The following is a 17,652-nucleotide window of genomic DNA, read 5'->3' as shown; positions in this document are numbered from 1 at the left end:
AATCCGAAGCAGGCTCCAGGCTCTGAGCTGTCAGCACAGAGCCCGACGCAAGGCTCGAACCCACAAACCGTGAGATCGTGACCTGAGCTGAAGGCGGACGCTTAGCCAACTGAGCCACCCAGGTGCCCTGAAATTTGAATTAAATTCAAACTAAAAAAATAAAAGGGAAAAGATACGTTTCCCAGACATACCAACTACCCTCCAAGGGCTCAGTGTGGCCAGTGACTACTGGACAGCAGCGAATGGACTGCTTCCGTTATTGCAGTAAGTTCTGTTGGATAGCACCTCACCGGAGGGACTGTTTTCGTGGCAACCCTGACAGAGCAGGTACTGCTTTCCTGTTTTGCAATTAAGGAGACTGAGGCACAGGGAGCCATACGTAACTTGTCTAAAATTGCGTAGTTAATGCATAACGGGACTAGGATTCATACCGCGGCCACCTGGATCCAGCGCCTGGGGGTTAATCTCCACCCCGCTGTGTCGCCGGGGCTCATAGATGACTGGGGCTCATCTGTCCACTGGTCAGTAGAGCAGGTTACGCCGTGGTAATATCTTGTCGCCGAACGCTATTAGATTCAGCTAAAAGAAATTATGAGCCAACGGCTAGGTCTTTTCTGTCTAAAAATGTAGCCCTATATTAGCACAGCTTCTCCTTCCTTGGAGAGGAAAGAGGGAGCTACAAAGCAGCAGGAAGATACCAGGCTGGTGTGATCTCCATAGAGCAGTCCGTCTGAGCTGTCTGCGCCCGTTTCCACGCACACAGAGTGGGAAGATGGGAAGTGCCCACCCCGCAGAGCTGTTGTGGGGGTTTGAGGAGGGGAGGCATGGATGGCACTCAGCACAGCTGGCCTCGTCACAGGTGCCCAGCGCCTGGCGCGTTAGCAGGGCAGCAGCTGTCATCACCACCCCCATCCCTGCTCCGTTCTGTAACGGCCACTTGGATGGCGTGCTCCATAGCGCACGGCGAACAGCCGGGACTCATACCTTCTCCCAGAGCTGCCACGAGACCTCCTAGTTCCGAACGCCACACGCGGGTATTGGGGGAGAACAGGAAGGCCCAAGGCCCCTTGGAAATAAATGGGCATTTAGCTCATGCACTGAATGCTTGCAAATTTAGGCAAGTGTCTCACTCCTCTGAGCTTTAGTTCCTTAAAAAATGGTCACGATCATACCTACCTTGCGCGATAGTTTCAATAATGAAATGATTACCTGTGAGCCTGGTGCATCGACACAACGTATACCATAGCCATAATTACCACTTTTATGGATGATTTTCAGCTTCTCATGACGAGAAAACGTCTTGGAGTATTTTCTTGCCCAGATGGCTTGGACTGACCCAGAGGCTGTGTCAGGGCAGAGGCAGAACAGGTGATCATCCGACACCGTCACCATCAGCACACCGTGTACCGCGATGGCCAAACCCTGGAACAACAGGGCAGAGCCCGCTGAAGAGCATCGTGGGGCCTGCTCATAGCTGCTGTCTCACTGACACGGAAGCTGCTTCACACCCCACCCCCGGGCCAGCAAGAAAAGCGGCTGCCTGCATGCCTGGAGGCAGCCGTCCTGCCCGCGATGCAAAGCAGAAGGAAAAACGACTCAGGCTCCCAACTGGCCAACAGACTTGACCAGAATCAGAGCAACCAGAAGACGCCCAGTCTAAGAATTTGGGGCATCGGATGGAAAATCTGGGTATTGTGAACCGCCAATTCCCAAGGATGTGGCCACATCCCACATCGGGTGCTGATTATTAAAAGTATCTAAATAAAAGTGGGCCCTGAAAGAGCGTGTCATGAACCAAGGATTGAGTTAACCCCATTGTGGGAGCAAGGGGTCAAGCACAAGAGGAAAAGAACAGCAAAAGACAGTTGTGCAAATGGAAATAGTGACAGAGGTACAGATGAAGAATCGGGACCTTTAAAAGGTAAAGGTCAGTAAGAACAAGAAAATACTTAACTGCGTCCCATTCTTGGAAAAATCCTTAGAAGACACAGTGATGTTTACTGTCCCCAGTTTCTTGTGCTCTCCTCCCGCCGCTGATAGCTAATCTCTGAAAGACAGCTGCCCTACCTCTTATTTTACTTCGATTTGTTCTCCTTTATTCCCACTGGGTTAACGAACTGACGGCCTGTCTATCTAGTATGATCCAAATTTGGTTGCAAAGATGAGCCCTAAAATGGCTCGCACAGCACCTGCGCGCCGGGCAGTGCCCTCCACCCTCCCAGCTTCATCTGGATCTCAGCGCTGTTCGTTTAAGTGACACGCCTTCTTAAGGGAGCGATGCTGTGCGAGGAATTTTCCTCCTCTCCGGAAGCTAATGCACAGTTTGCTAAAGAAGCGGAGTATGGGATTCTGGAAATTGTCTCGTGCCCTGACATAACAAAGGCTCATTGTGAGCAGGAAGAACTTTATGGGAGTCAGCCTGAAATGCCACCAGTAGACATGCCTCATTTATTCTGCACAGCGCAGAAAGCTCTCGGAAAGGAAACTTTTAAAGAACTGAATGATCTTACGTCAGGACTGTCAGATCACGGGATGGAGAATCAAAGGGTGGTGCAGCCATAGGTGGACGTGCTGACGCCATCCAAAAAAGGTTGTCGGAAATGAAGATCTAGGTAAATGCCTTCTTAAAAGACCAGATTTATCTTCTTTTAAGATTATTGGAGGGCACCTGTGTGCCTCAGTCGGTTAAGCCACCGACATTGGCTCAGGTCATGATCTTGTGGTTCATGAGGTTGAGCCCCGCATAGGGCTCTGTGCTGACAGCGAGGAGCTTGCTTGAGATTCAGTCTCTCCCTCTTTCTCTCTGCCCCTCCCCCACTTGTTCCCTCCCTCCCTCTCTCTCTCTCTCTCTCTATCTCTCTCTCTCTCTCTCTCTCTCTCTTTCTCTTTCAATAGATAAACATTAAATAAGTAAATAAATAAATAACATTATTGGCACTCTTGCTATGTTATTCCATAGACATAAGTGTCCAATAAAAACAAATATTTTATTAGTGTTCATCAGAGGATACGTAATCACTAAAATTAAATGCCCAGCCGTGGTGACTTTAGTTACTGAATTGACTATTGATAGACTATTTTAATAATTCCAAAGATCCTTAATGTTTTCCCTGTTTACACTCTTCTGAAATAATTAGTGTGGGCCCATTTTGTAGAAGGGCAAGTCAGAGGAGGTGATTCATTTTTGCTTGGTTGCTGCACTAAATTGTGAAGCTGTCGGAGATGACGTCACTGGAACTGGGCAGAGTTCTTCCACCTGTATCATGAGGATAAGATCTCTTTTTTTTGTAAGTGATAATCTTCCCAGATGCCTCATAAGGGTTCAGCTAAATATGTTCTATTAGCACTAATGAAACAATTGACTTTTACCTTTTGTAAGCAATAAAGGAAGAGCTTGGCTAAATTAAAGTGTATAGAGCTTCAGTTAATAATACCTTTCTTTCCCTGGGACCTACACTATAATTAGGCAGGTTCGCAAGATGGATAGAGGAAGCCCCATCAGTTAAATCAGTTGAAATGGTTCATCTGTTTGGCAAACCATATGGAGAGATATTTTTAAAGCAAGTGAACACCTCTTCTCAGCCTCGGAAATACAATTTAGATCGTGATCATCAAGTACTAACATTTTAGGAGCGTCTCCCGTTTCATTATTGTGAAAAGACAGTTCGGCATTTGGGTCACTACATCTTTTGGGCTATCTATCAGTAAACCATTAAAATCTGTAGTCAGCGTAGAAATGGAAGCACCACCATCAGAAATGATCTGTTTATTTCCCTTCTCTTTAAAGGAAAGATGGGTAGAACTGTGTGCGTGGGAAGCTGTGAGGTTTTATTTCCCTAAATTGTTGACCCAGGACCATCTTTGCAGATGACAACTTCTTAGAAGTTTGCAAGTGGCATCGCTATGGAGTTGTGAACGTTTTCACAACTGTAGGTTATGAAGTGAGGCTATCGGGTGGTCCCCAGAGGGCAGTCATCCTTGATGCTGTGCAGGGACAGGAGGAGGACGTAGGGAGCACAGGAAGGGCTGAGCTGAGCCATCACAGACCCATCAGTCACTTGGCCGTCTCTTCCCTAGAGGCAACTTCTAAGACCTTTCTCTTTGAAGTAGAAAGTGCTGAGCTGAGTCTGTGCTGGCATTCTGCCCAGACGGTGACCCCTCCCAGCCAGTAGATGAAGGTACTGGTGTGCCCGCCTCCTGGGGTAGGGTCTGCCACAGGGTGTGGGCATTGTGGCTATTAAGTTGCCCAGTGTTCTGGGAGCGCCCTGGGCATCCCGCAAGCGCTCCGGGGCCACGCCATTCCAGACCATGGAGCTCACGCATTTGCCCAGTTTGGCCTGCTCTGCCCGCTTAGAGACACTGTGACAATCTGCAACACGGACGCGCTTCTTCCTGAGATGTTTTCAAATGGAAGGGCCGAGCCCCTACCAGTATACAGACACCTGGTGTGGTTTTTAAATAGAAACCAAACAGAAACTCTTAAAGTAGGAGCTAATCAGACTGCAGAGAAACTTGGTTAATAAATCCATCATGTAGGCCCCTAGTGACTGCAGACTTCCCAGACAGCCGCGTATCACATTCCCGTGTCTAATTGCCGATCTCTCTAATCACATCTATTACAACTTTAATGTTGGACTGCATATGCTTTCAGGAGGAAATGGCTGTCAGTGTCTCAAGAATTGTTGATGGGCCTTGTGTTTTGTGATGGATAATGTCAGAGAAGCACAGGAATGTATAATGCGTGGGGGTGGGGAGGTCCTCAAGTGCTCATCATGATCATTTTCTGCCTGTCCTGGGGACACTGAGTTGTTGCTTTTGGAAAAACTGCCTTCCCATTAATTATTCTTGGTTCTGGTAAATGAACCACAATTCCAGCAACTCAAGACTGCCCTGGAACAAAATAACTGAAACACGGGATACGGCTTTGTCAGTGGGCAGTCAGAGATCAGCTTCTTGAAGAGAGATCTCTTTATGATTTTTTTCCGACAACAAACCAGTATATGTTCATCATTAAAGAAGCTTTAGGGAGTATCGCAATAGAATTTTTAAAGATTATCCATAATCCACTCTTTAGAGAGAAACGCTTTTAACATTTTGTTGTATATCTCTTGTGGATTTTGTCCTTAGTTATGTGTCCAAAAATATATGTATAACGTCTAATATATTTTTTGACCTAACCTCTCCTAGAATATTTCCTTGTCAATAAATATTATCCAAACTATCATTTCTGATAATTGCATAGTTTACCTATACCATACTAACCTCTTATCAGCAGATACTCAGATTACTTTGTGAGGTGGTTATCTTACCAAAAAAAAGATGCTTTTTTTGTTTGTTTCTACAGGAGTTTTCCTCTTTTAGAGACATACTCATTTAAAAAAAATTTTTTTAACATTTATTTGAGACAGAGCATGAACAGGGGAGGGGCAGAGAGAGAGGGAGACACAGAATCTGAAACAGGCTCCAGGCTCTGAGCGGTCAGCACAGAACCCGATGCGGGGCTCAAACTCACGGACCGTGGGATCATGACCTGAGCCGAAGTCGGACGCTTAACCGACCGAGCCACCCAGGCGCCCCAAGACATACTCATTTTAAAAAGATGTTCTACCTACCCAGCTAGAGACAGGGCCCAAAAACACCATCTCCACCCACAGTTTGCACATTTGGATGAGTCCAGAATTAGTTCCATTACTGCTTTACCACAGTATAGCACACCTGTTGCTCAGTGTTTTATCTGAACTGCCTCATGTTCTCCTCCCAATCCCTGTGCCCTGTAGGTGCTACTGCTCTCTCCATGTCATAGGAGGAAACAGCCTGGTTGCTGTGGCCAAGCCAGAATTGGAACCCAAGATTCTGACCCCTGTGCTTAGCTCCTAACCACACTTGTTTTATTAGCCACACACACACATGCGCGCGCGCGCGCGCACACACACACGCACACACACACGCAGTTCTTTAAGAATGATTAATAAAGATTTTCTGTCACTTAAAATAATTGCACCTTTTGCTTTCAACGTATTGTTTTGCTTCCACTTTGTAATGGTGTTCATTCTCTTTCCCAAAATGTTTCTGGGGTGGTTGTTGAATGCTTACACACCCTCGATGATGTCCTTTTTCTAGGTGCCCTAATTCTTGGGGATTCTCAAATAATTTACTAGTTGAATTTCTTAAATACATGCACAAGTAGAAATAGGCCCTACAACTTAAAACGTTTTTTTTAATCCTGGACTGTTGTGAATTGATAATAATGTCAGTGTTCATTTTCAGAGATGGTAAGTTTCCTTTCCTAAAAGCAGGTATTTTGGATTGAGAGTTGATGGCCTAATTAGCCTTGGACCTTTTTTTTAGCTTTTCCTAGAGCACTTTAGATTGTTTCAAAGTAAGAAGTAGGCTTTACGTCCCCGAGGGTGCCTTGCTCTGCCTAACTCTTTATTCGCTGCCCTGAATGCTTCTCTCCAGTGCATATGGAAGATAAAGGCCAGAAAATGTTTCTGTTTGCTTTTATGTTTCTCTCTTTGGAAGTAACTAGAATTTATTTGCTAGCTCATTTCCATACTTAGATGATGTTCTGGAAATACCTCACAGGTAGGACTCAGTAAACAGTTTGGAAGTATGTTTATGTAATTATCAGCCAGTATTTACATAATATATAGCATTTACATACTATATAAATATATCTAACACCTATTGAGCACTTACTGTACCCGCACACTGTAAGTGATGGCATTTTGCTGTTAATTTTTTTTTTAATTGTTTATTTTTGAGACCGAGACAGAGCATGAGCAGGGGAGGATCAGAGAAAGGGAGACACAGAATCTGAAGCAGGCTCCAGGCTCCGAGCTGTCAGCACAGAGCCCGACGCGGGACTCGAACTCATGGACCGTGAGATCGTGACCTGAGCCGAAGTCGGCCGCTTAACCGACTGAGCCACCCAGGTGCCCCACGTACATTTTTTTAAATGTTTGTTTATTTTTGAGAGGGAGAGAGAGAGAACACGAGAGGAGGAGGGGCAGAGAGAGAGGGAGACAGAGAGTTCCAAGCAGGCTCCGCACCGACAGTGCAGACCCTGATGTGGGGCTTGAACCCACAGACCACGAGATCATGACCTGAGCCGAAGTTGGATGCTCAACTGAGCCACCCAGGCACCCCAATTTTTTTAATTTTTTTAACGTTTATTTATTATTAAGAGAGAGAGAGAGAGAGAGAGCATGAGCAGGGGAGGGGCAGAGAGAGGAGGAGACACAGAATCCGAAGCAGGCTCCAGGCTCTGAGCTGTCAGCACAGAGGCTGACACGGGGCTCGAACTCACAGACTGTGAAATCATGACCTGGGCCGAAGTCGGATGCTTAACCGACTGAGTCACCCAGGCGCCCCAGTGATGGCATTTTGCTCTTAAAACAACCCTATGAGTTAGATACTGTGGTGATTTAGGTGACGAGATAGGGTTTAGATTTAAACCCAAACACTGACCCCTCAGGAGCTTGTCGGTTCTGGTCTTGTTTATTCCACTGTGTTATGCAAATCTTCTTTGGGCCTCAGTTTCTTAATCTTGAAATAAAGAGGAGTTGGAATAGCTAGCTGATTTTGAAGGTTTTTTCCACCCTCAACATTTTGAGTCCATGAATCTGCTTGGAAAACCACCTCCCTGTTAGAAATCATTTCCTCTCCTCTTACATTTGATGTCTACACTTGCTGCCTTTGCCCCTGGCCAACCTCCGTTGTCTCTCTGGCAGTGCCTGTGCTGTAGGACACGCAGGAGGGGGGCACATGAAGTCCCCAGGAGAAGGCCACATAGGTCCTTGTCACAGAACACTGGGGTACTGCGGTCTGCTCAGGGCTGGGCGGCTCCTGTTGAGTCACAGGCCACAGGCCACAGGCCACGCCAGAGGCACGCAGAGACGGCGTCAGGATGGACTGGAGCTGTTCTCATCGCTGGCAGTGTGAGAGGACCTAACGTGAATGGGTTATAACTTATTCATGACTAGAGTCTAAAATAGCTTCTTATAACTAATTCACAGCTACCACGTGAGTGCTAGTGTGCTATTTTTTCGGATTCTAAAATTATTACCCTTTTTCCACAGGCTTTGTGAAAAGATAAGTCTGCGATTGCCAGGAACAAAGAAATTTCCCATTTTTAAATGGTGGGGCCCTTTCCTATCAAAGATACCCCATTGCTTTTAGTCTAAGAAATGTGGTACAGGGACACTTTAAAATACTGCTTCTGGCATGTCCAGAAATTATGGGATGAGGTCATGTTCAAATCAATGCTGCCGCAGTGCTCTTTGATTAATGCAATGTAATTCTTGTCGAGATCTCCACTCAGCAACATTAGGAAGCAGTGTAAAATTATCCGAAGCCCGTCTGTGATGCAGGAGTTCAGATGTGAAGGAAAAGTGGAAGTTCATTAGGCAAGAGGATGGGAGGTGGTTTGCCAAGAGCATTCCAGACGGAGGGAGCCAGGAGGGAGCCAGGTGCGGGAAGGCCCTGTGTTGGGGGAGGGGTGCGGCAGATGGGGCTCCAGAACGGACAGCGATGTTGATGGAGCCCCGAGGTGACCGGTGTGGGGCGAGCCCGGGGAGGGGCAGGCCGAGCAGGCAGGGCCTCTGGGAGCGGGGCCGGGGTGGGCTGGATCCCAGGAGCATTGCAAGGATGCCAGGCGGTCAGAGCTCTGTTTGTGGATGCACATGTGGGCAAGATCTGTGTGTGCACTTAGGAGGGATGGTACGGAAAGCGTATGTGTTTAAAAGGGGCGAAAGCAAGTCTGGCTGTGGTCCCTCCCCACCGTAACACCTGAGGCGTGGCTTTCTGACCACCCCCGGCCTCGTTGCGGAGCCGGCCCAGAGGCAGAGAGGGAGCGTGGCCCTGGCTCTCAGAGTGGGCACCCGCCTGGACCCCCAGGACCGGGACACACGTGACGCCACGGGTACCTTGTTCTTTCTCCTCAGACCAGCTTAGCTGCTTCACAGCGGCTCTGGCTAGGCGCACGGTGCCCTGCCCTCAGCCAGCTTCCCGGGAAGCTTTGCCGCCGAGTCTTTTCTGCCGGACTGGAAGGGCAGCAGCGCCCTCCGGCCGTTGTCCGTCCCACCTGGAGCACGGAGAGCCTGTGGGCCCTGCCCCGGGGAGCAGTGGTGCGCCGGCGTCTGGTGCACACCCCCCGTGCAGAGGCCACCGCGAGGCACCGCGCCTGTGCCCTCCGTGTCAGGGCACCGGGTGTGGCGTGGGCATTCCACGTGTGCATGGGACTGAGACCCACGGCAGCCTTCGGGATTCTGGCCCGGGGAGCCTGAGGGCCCAGAGAGGCTGCAAGGCTCAGATGCGGCCTTTCCTGGTTTATGTTTTCCCTTGTTGGTGCGATATTCACGTTTTTCCTCAGGGGGCCTGGCGAGAACAAACGACAATAAGTGACAGGAGAGCACTTGGTGCTGGTACAACTGGAGATGGCCCGTAAATAAAATGATCGTGCCACCATTTAAGCGAAGAAGGAACCTGAAAGCGAAGAAGGAACATCACCCTTGAATTAAGATGAGAATTGGACACGAGCTACTGACGGGCCATTTGTCCTCCTGCTGCCACAGAGCAGCCTCGGTGAGGTCGGGGCCCACGTCTCTCCAAGGGCCTTCATTAAAAGCACGTTCTCACCAGGAGATGGTGTCAGCGTCCCTCCCCGCTGCAGGAGGCGGTCTCGGCAGGTCTCCAAGACCCATCTCTCTGGAGTTTGGAAGAGCAAGCCTTTGTCAAGCATTAATTTTCCAAACCGATAGAGTGAATAGCACATTAACAGACACTTAGTGCCTAATGACTTTACCGGGGGAAAAAAATGCGCGTGTGGCTTAAGCTCCAGATCATGGTCAAAGCAGCCTATTCGGCAGACCTTCTTCTGCCTTCAGCGCCTGTTCCCACCACTTCTGGAGTTCCTCTGGCGGAGCCGTGCACACCACCGGCGTGGGCCTTGCCCTCCGGCCGCCGCTGTGGCCGGGCCCTCGAGTGCCGGTCCCTTGGCGCCCCATCTCGGAGGCCAGCGTCCAGGCCGCCCCGCCTTCGGCCGAGCCGATAACTGCGAAACCGCTGACCGCTCCTAGCGACGCTTAGAAACAAAATGGGATTTTGCCTCAAGACAAAAAGCTGCGGTACAGAGAGCCCACACTTTACAGCGTGTGCCCTTTTGACACACAAAGTGCAGCGTTGTGCAAGCCGTGCTCTCTGAATGTCGCCCTCCGTTACTGGTTGACACATCATCAAGACGGGGTGAATGCCTTTACTCAGGCAGGATGCATTATTCATGGCACAGACGCCCTGCAGCTTTCCCGTCAGCCATCATGCCGACCCCTCCAGGGGGGAGTCACGAACGCTCCTTCGTGTCTCTGACCCCAGAGTGTCTTAGAGATTCTGAACTAAGCCTCGAGGGACCACCTTCTTTTCTTCTTCCAGATTAGCCACGTCTCTCAGCTGTGTCTCCGTGGCCTAACCGGGATGCTTCTGTAGCTTCATTCTTGCCCGTTTACTGGAAGGATTAGGTCACGACCGTGATCACGTGTCACAAGAGCTAAGGATGAGAAAGTTAAAGCATCGCTTTTTGTTTAAGCTACAGCGACTCTTTGTCCTCCGGAAGTCAGTGATGTTGTTATCCTTTTGAGCTGATAGAAAATAATTTAGTAGCTTGGATACCATTTGGAGACGCGACTCGCCGCCTCGGGCCCGAGGGGGCCCGCACTGTTGGTGTGTATCCAGCAACGGAGAAGGGGAGAGCGCCCGTCAGGTGAGGCGCCGTGGGGTCGATGACCCTGTCCCCCCGCTCTCGGGGCCCCGGACGGAGCGGCCACAGCTCCCTTGCCGGCTCCGCGCGTTACATACCCACATCTTCCCGTTCGCCTGGTGCGTCTTCCTCCCGAGACTGTCTGCCCACGGCAATGGGAGCTTCAAGGGCACCTTCTCATTCCTGCGCTTGCCACGGTGAACTAATGAATTACAGATCAGTAAGTACAACTCAAAGCTGCTGATTCACGAGGCGATGAGACTGTGAACGGGCACATTTCGATGCTGGACAAAACCGTTTTTGAAATTTTCATGTTTCCCATTTTCTTTGAGCAAGACGTGCCCGTGAAGTTAAGCATCTAAGCGGGAAGCCCCTGGAATCAAAGGCTGCTCAGCCTGAAGGCTCCCCTGGTGCCACAGCCCTACTCGAAGGCGTGGCACGTGGGGTGCCCCTGCGCCAGGCTCCGTGCACTCGGGATGGACTCAGATTGCACGGCAGGTGCCGGAGGGCGAGAGTCCTGCTGAGCGGCACGACCGTGCCTCGAGCTGCTCTCTTACCACCCTAGGCCCGCGAGTTCTGGATCAACTTTAAGTCACTCTTTGTCTTCATTGGCAAGCCCCGAAAATACGGGTTCTGCGTTTTTCAGTCGCCACCAGCATCTCCCACGTCCACAGCTGACCCTGCGGCCGGGCGCTGCGCTGTGCCCCTGTCCTGCCCGGAGTGTCCTTTTGTTGCTCCGTACCTGGCTCCCTTCGTCCTTCCTCCTTTACCTTCCCTTTCTCGGGCTCGCCTGCCACATGATTTCCTTCTTACCTTTCCTCTGGAGCGAAGCCGGTCGCCGGGGGGATGGAGGGAAGCTTTTCCGTGCGGTGAGGACATGGGTCGAGTTCCAGTCATGAGCTTTTCTTAGCTCCAGAGCTGGGGTGTAAATATGTCACTGACCTTACAAGGCACAGCGATTGGTGTCACCCAACGTGGCGACAGTGCCTGGGTGTGTGGTCTTCTCCAGAGCCGTCTGTCCACAAACTGGAAGCCATCTGAGAAGTGGCGTCTCCTCTGGGAGGAACTTTGGCAAAGCAGATGAGGAAACTGCGCTCTGAGGCTGTGTATTTACAAGAACAATTTATAAGTTAATTACCCACCTTTTGTCCTTTGCGTTTTTCAGTGTCATGCAAGGCATCTTGAATTTCTTCGGTAGCTTTTCCAGAAAGACCGATAGACTTCACCGCATTTCTTGAGTTACGACAAAGTCCAAGAATCTGAGGCCCTGTGTGAGCAGCTGACGATTGAGGACTGAAAAGCCACCGCGGGCAGGGAGGCAGGGTTTGGGGACAGACTCCAGATTCCCACAGCCGCCACGTGGCCCTTTTCCCAAAGAAAGACCCGGGGTTCCTCTCAGCTCTGTGAAATCCAGAGGCTTCCGCTGGAATTCCCCCTGCCTCTTCCTCCCACCCCTCGCTTGCTTTGGCCAGCGCTCGATGCCATCTTGAGGAAATGTTGCCCCCGGTGCCCAGGCGCCCGGCTTCCCATGAGGCAGCTGTGGGTGCCTAGCTCATCAGGGAAATCTTTGCCGATCTGGCTGTCCTGGTCACAGTCTGTGGAAGTACAGGTGGCGTGTGGAAAGACCAGGATTTGGAATCAGGGGGCCCGGGGTTTGATGCCCCCCTTCTAGAGCTGGGCCTCATGCTGCCTGTGAGCCCCCGGTGCCAAGGGGGGCGGTCAGCGGGCAGCGTCCTCTTCCGGCCTGCTCCCTGCAACCCTCAGCGTCAGGGAGGGCCGCCGGCGTCTGTGTCTCCCACAGGTCACCCGGATGTCAGCATGGCAGCCACAAACCTGGAGAACCAGCTGCACAGCGCCCAGAAGAACCTCCTGTTCCTCCAGCGGGAGCATGCCGGCACCCTCAAGGGGCTGCACGCCGAGATCAGGCGGCTGCAGCAACACTGCACAGGTACCGGGGGCCCCGCACCCCCTCCGCGGCAGGGCAGAGCGGGGACCTGTGATCCGGCCCGTCTCAGACGGCGGCCGGCTCGGAAGCTGTGCCAGGCCCACTCGGGGGCAGGGTGAGGAGGGGGCTCTGGCTCCCCTCTGACGTGGGCGAGCCTGCCATCGCCAGAGCGCACGCCGGTGCCTTATTAGCTCACCCTCTCTGCCTAATGGACAGGCACCCGGCGTAAAGCTGCAAAGCCATCTCTCGGCATACTGAGGGCTTAGAAGATTCAGATGCGGTGGTTGGAACGGACAGTGCAGTTTGGAACCGATCCCCGAAGCGTCACGTACAGAGCAGGCTGCTTGCTCCTTGTGGCCGCTGGCGTGTGTTTTGGGGAAGGCGGGTTTCCTCTGAGTGCGAGGAAGGACAGTTTCTGCCTTCTCACGCCTGCCCCGATGCTGCCGAGCCCTGCTCTGTCTGGGCAGGACGCGCGGGGTGATCGTGGAGGTCGGTTCTGCATTTTCAGAGCCGATGAAGGCTTTGAGAGCTACTGTAACCATACACAATTAACGCATATGCTTTCCTTTTTAGATTTAACATATGAGCTGACACTCAAAAGTGCGGACCAGACAGGTAAGGACGTCCTCCCTGAAAGTTAATGACGGTGTCACTTCCCGTTGTGGCACATGTTGGTGCCATTTGTTTGCACTACCTACACACGGAGAAGAAAATACACTTGCTAGGAAGAGTTGCACAAGTGACCAGAGCTTTCTAGAAAAGACGGGAAGGAATTTGGACCCTGAGATGTTACGAGGGGCTGTCAGCGCAGCGAGAAGGGGGAGCGGTTTTATTTTCTTCATTTTCTTTCGATATTTGGAATGCCTGTTATAAGCTTTTCTTGATTTTCTGATTTTTCTCCAGTGAATATGTATTCCTTCTATCATTAAGAAATACATGTAATTTAGAGAGAGAGGAGAAGGAGCAGGGTCCCACCTCTTCTGTCCCTCGAGCCTCATACGGGACCTGGCACAGAGCAGGTGCTCCCTAAAAACTACTTGAACGAGCGACCAAATTACTGGATGGTCCCCAGAGGGTCGTGAATGTCTTTCTCTAGACTGCAGTCCCCGAAATGCTTCCCCTCAACCAGAATCCTCCAGGACCCCCAAAGAGATCAGTCTGATGGCAGCTGGGGCAGAGAAGATAGAACTGGGGCCTCTGTGGCCAATGACAAACGCTCCCCAGAACAGAGTGGGGAAGTGTGCAGAATCCACACTTGAGTCAAGACACTTTTTTTTTTTTTTTGAGAGAGAGAGCATGAGTGTGGGAGTGGGGCAGAAGGAGAGAGAGAGAGAGAGAGAGAAAATTGCCACACTCAGTGCAGAGTGGGGCTCGATCCCACGACCCTGGGATCATGACCTGAGCCAAAGTCAACAGTCAGACACTTTGGTCAGACCCTCAAGGGACTGAGCCACCCAGGCGCCCCAAGATGCCTTTCTCTAGCCTTCACGATGGCAGTTACTATTCATGAGCATGCCCAAGCCCTTGAAACAGATGCAGGCCTTTCCGTGGATCTCAATGCATCACCAAGCATTGACTTTTCCGTTCGTGACACTCAGGTTACAGTCTCCTAAGTACGCCTCTCAGGGACCAACATGTCCTTTTGTCGATGAGAGGAGGGGCCTGGGGACCGGAGCCCACCCTTTGGGCCTCACTGCAGAGGCAGGACGCTCCTCACCCCCTGAAACCCTGGACCAGGATCTGGGCCTCTGAGGATTCCGGGGAATAGGATGTCCTGCACCCCTGCCATCCACGTCACAGAAATCAGTGTCCTTCCTTCCTGCCGCCTCCTGGCCAGGCTAACCTGAAGAAACACGATTCTTGCCCTGAACCCTCTCTGCTTCCAGGAGGAGGGAGCTCCTATGCCCAGTCCCTCCTCCCCTGGCCCCTAGAGAGCTCCTCAAGGCTCTCGGGCCTAAGTCCCAAAGCCACCCACGCAGCCTCATCAGCAGCCTGGGCTCAAGATGACAATTGGCCCAGGGATGCCTCCTTGTGGAGGCGGTGTGACAGCTCTCAGCCGGTCCTGGTTGGGGCGTCTCCCCTCCCCAGGGCTGGAAATCCCTTCTTTACCTTAGTGGATGCAGAACTTGCTCAATCTGGGGACACGGGGTGCGGACACGGGCTCCTCCTCTGGAGGTTCTGATTCTGAGGGTCAGGGAGGGGACCTGAGAATCTGTTTTAAAAATGCCACAGTGAGGGGCACCTGGCTGGCTCAGTCGGTAGCACAGGTGACTCTTGACCTCAGGGTTGAGTTCGAGCCCCACGCTGGGTGTAGAGCTTACTCAAAAATTAAAAAAAGAAAAAATGCAAAAACACAAGTGCCGCGGTGACTGAGCGCTCAGGCAGCTGGGGAGATTCTGCTGCAGGCGACGAACAGGACAGGCGCAGCTTCCACGGGGAAAGAAAGACGGGACGTGCGTGCGGAGGACGTGGTGGGGCAGAGCTTCCTGTGGGAGAGTGGAAATGGGCAGGACGGGAGGTGCTGCTCCCTGGGAACAGACGTCACCGAGGAGCAGCTGTCTGGGGTCTCAGGGAGGCAGAGGCAGGCATTCGAAGGAGCGCCCGAAAAGCTGGGGCCACCCAACATCAGTCCGCAGCCCCGGATCCACGTCCTCACGTGAGAGGTGCCCACAGACGCCAGCTCCCACCCTGCACCGGCCCCGGGGTGTCCCTGAGCGGCTGGTTGTGGGCGCACGGTGAGGGGCCGGGGGGCCGAGGAGAGCTGAGCGCAGGCACAGGGACACCTGCCCTCTGAGACACGATGAGAGAGGGGACCCGTGTGGCAGGAAGGGGCAGCCTCAGAGCTCTGTGCTTGGACACGGAGAGAGTCTACGTTTGGGTCTCACAACGGCGCGCCGAATGGAGCGGGTGCTCGATAAATGCCACCCGAGCAGACAGCTGGATCTGCTCACAGTTTATTCCTGGGTACGTGCCGGGGTCCGAAACCCGGAGAATTGCCCGTTGTGACTTGGGCATTTTTGAGCTCTGGAGGCACGCTTTTGTGCAAGGAGCCAGAGAACTGCGAGCGGGAGGGAGCTCAGAGGCCACGTGATCCCCACGTGGGGTGGGGGTGGGGGGGGCGGCGGGGAGGGCACGGAGATGGGGCAGGGATGGCGCGTGGGAGCAACGTGCCCCCGCCCCAGCCCCGCCTTCCACGCGGCCGCCCTGGGAGGTGAGGCCAGCCTCGACGGTCTCCGTGCCTCTGCTCCGGGAGGGGTTGGCGCTCAATCCTGTCCCTCGGCTCATTCCTCTAGGAGATGGATCCTCCCGAAGCAGCGAACTAAAGAGAAGATGCGAGGAGCTGGAAGCCCAGCTGAAGCTCAAGGAGGACGAGAACAGCGAGCTGCTCCGGGAGCTGGAGCAGAAGGACGCCATGATCCTGGTGCTGGAGAGCACCGTCAGGGAGCGCGAGAGGAAGTACCTGGAGGAGCTGAAGCTGAAGAGCCACAAGCTGAACATGCTGTCGAGCGAGCTCGAGCAGCGCGCCGGGACCATCGCCTACCTGACCTCGCAGCTGCACGCCGCCAAGAGGAAGCTCATGAGCTCCGGCGGGACCTCGGACGGCAGCCCGTCCGGGAGCCCCGTGCTGGCCAGCTACAAGCCGGCCCCCCCCCAAGGACAAGCTGCCCGAGACGCCCCGCCGCCGAATGAAAAAGAGCCTCTCGGCCCCCCTGCACCCGGAATTCGAAGAGGTTTACAGATTCGGGGCCGAGAGCCGGAAACTACTCTTGCGGGAGCCGGTGGACGCCATGCCCGACCCCACCCCGTTCCTGCTGGCCCGGGAATCGGCCGAGGTCCACCTCGTCAAGGAGAGGCCCCTGGTCATCCCCCCCATCGCCTCCGACCGCGGCTCGAGCGAGCCGCACAGCCCGGCCCGCGAGAAGCAGCACAAGGCCCACGTGGGGGTGGCCCACCGCATCCACCACGCCGCCCCGCCGCAGGCCCCGCCCGAGGTGGAGACGCTGGCGGTCGACCAGGTGAACGGAGGAAAGGCCGCGAGGAAGCACTCAGGGACGGACAGAACTGTGTGAAGCCTGCCCGGGCGACCCGTCACCCCTGGCTGTCGATGCACTGTGATCACTACTGGGAAAACTCATCCACGCCTTTTTTTTTTTTTTTCTCCAATTCCCCTGCATGCCAAGTTTTTTTTCCAGACACGTCAACATTCTTATTCTCCTGCTCCTTTTGCCCTGGTACTGACACCAGAATACGATCATGTCCCTGCTGCAGAATACCTATTTACCGATCGCCGTGGCCAAACACCTGTGTGCCGAATCGCTCGCTTCTAATCCCACTCCGTGTGACTTCAATGCGCTCGTGGACAAAGCACAGGCCACAGGCTGCATCACTACTCGACGTTAATGAAATCAGATAGTCAACCCGCCTAACTATACAGCCGGAGCAACACGTGCCGACCGGCCTCGACCCTCTCGCTCCAGTTCCTAGGGCGGCCCGTCCAGAGCAGCCCCTGCTCCCTCCCGGAGACCCCGTAACCTCCCACCCAGCCTCCCCCCGGGGCGGCCCCGATAGCCGAGCAGCTGTATGTGTCTATCGCGGGAACGAAATAAGATGATGTTACTCCTCGTGTCACCACAACCTGAATGCGTGTTCATATTTTTTGGTTAGTTTTATCCAAAATGTTCAAGATCCCAACAAACTTTATTTTCTAAACCTGCCTCTTTCTGGTTTGTGTCTTTTATTAAACTACCTGAGGGAGGAGCTGGGGGGAGGCTGGAAGAGGAGGAGACACAGCAGGCCCCCCAGTAAGTACCGTGTTCTTTTCCCAGGGCTCCGGCCCCAGGGGCGGGGCAGCTCTGTTCCGGGAAGAGGAGTCCCTGTCACCCAGCCCTGCCCAGGGCTGCCCCTGGGAACCTTCTGCCCGTGACCGGCCCCCACCCCCTGCCCTGCCAGTGCT

The 17,652-nt window shown here is 52.9% G+C and overlaps 1 protein-coding gene and 1 long non-coding RNA gene across 2 annotated transcripts; one reads left to right on the top strand and one right to left on the bottom strand.

Annotated features, from left to right (window-relative positions):
* Nucleotides 1-43: 43 nt before the first annotated feature.
* On the bottom strand, nt 44-2,312 carry LOC125914262 (uncharacterized). Its single transcript, XR_007455265.1, has 4 exons — nt 2,068-2,312; nt 432-1,422; nt 291-338; nt 44-127 (listed from the first exon to the last, which is right to left on the bottom strand). It is a non-coding gene; the product is annotated as an uncharacterized LOC125914262 (long non-coding RNA).
* On the top strand, nt 2,309-17,412 carry CCDC92 (coiled-coil domain containing 92). Its single transcript, XM_049619503.1, is given in 5 exon segments — nt 2,309-2,612; nt 12,555-12,701; nt 13,272-13,313; nt 15,992-16,344; nt 16,346-17,412. Coding segments are annotated over 4 exon segments (948 nt in total). The 5' UTR covers nt 2,309-2,612; nt 12,555-12,571; the 3' UTR covers nt 16,769-17,412.
* The last annotated feature ends 240 nt before the right edge of the window (nt 17,413-17,652 follow it).

The sequence above is a fragment of the Panthera uncia genome (genome assembly GCF_023721935.1).
Source record: "Panthera uncia isolate 11264 chromosome D3 unlocalized genomic scaffold, Puncia_PCG_1.0 HiC_scaffold_8, whole genome shotgun sequence".
NCBI classification, from domain to species: Eukaryota; Metazoa; Chordata; class Mammalia; order Carnivora; family Felidae; genus Panthera; species Panthera uncia.
This window is presented reverse-complemented; position numbering and strand designations above follow the sequence as displayed.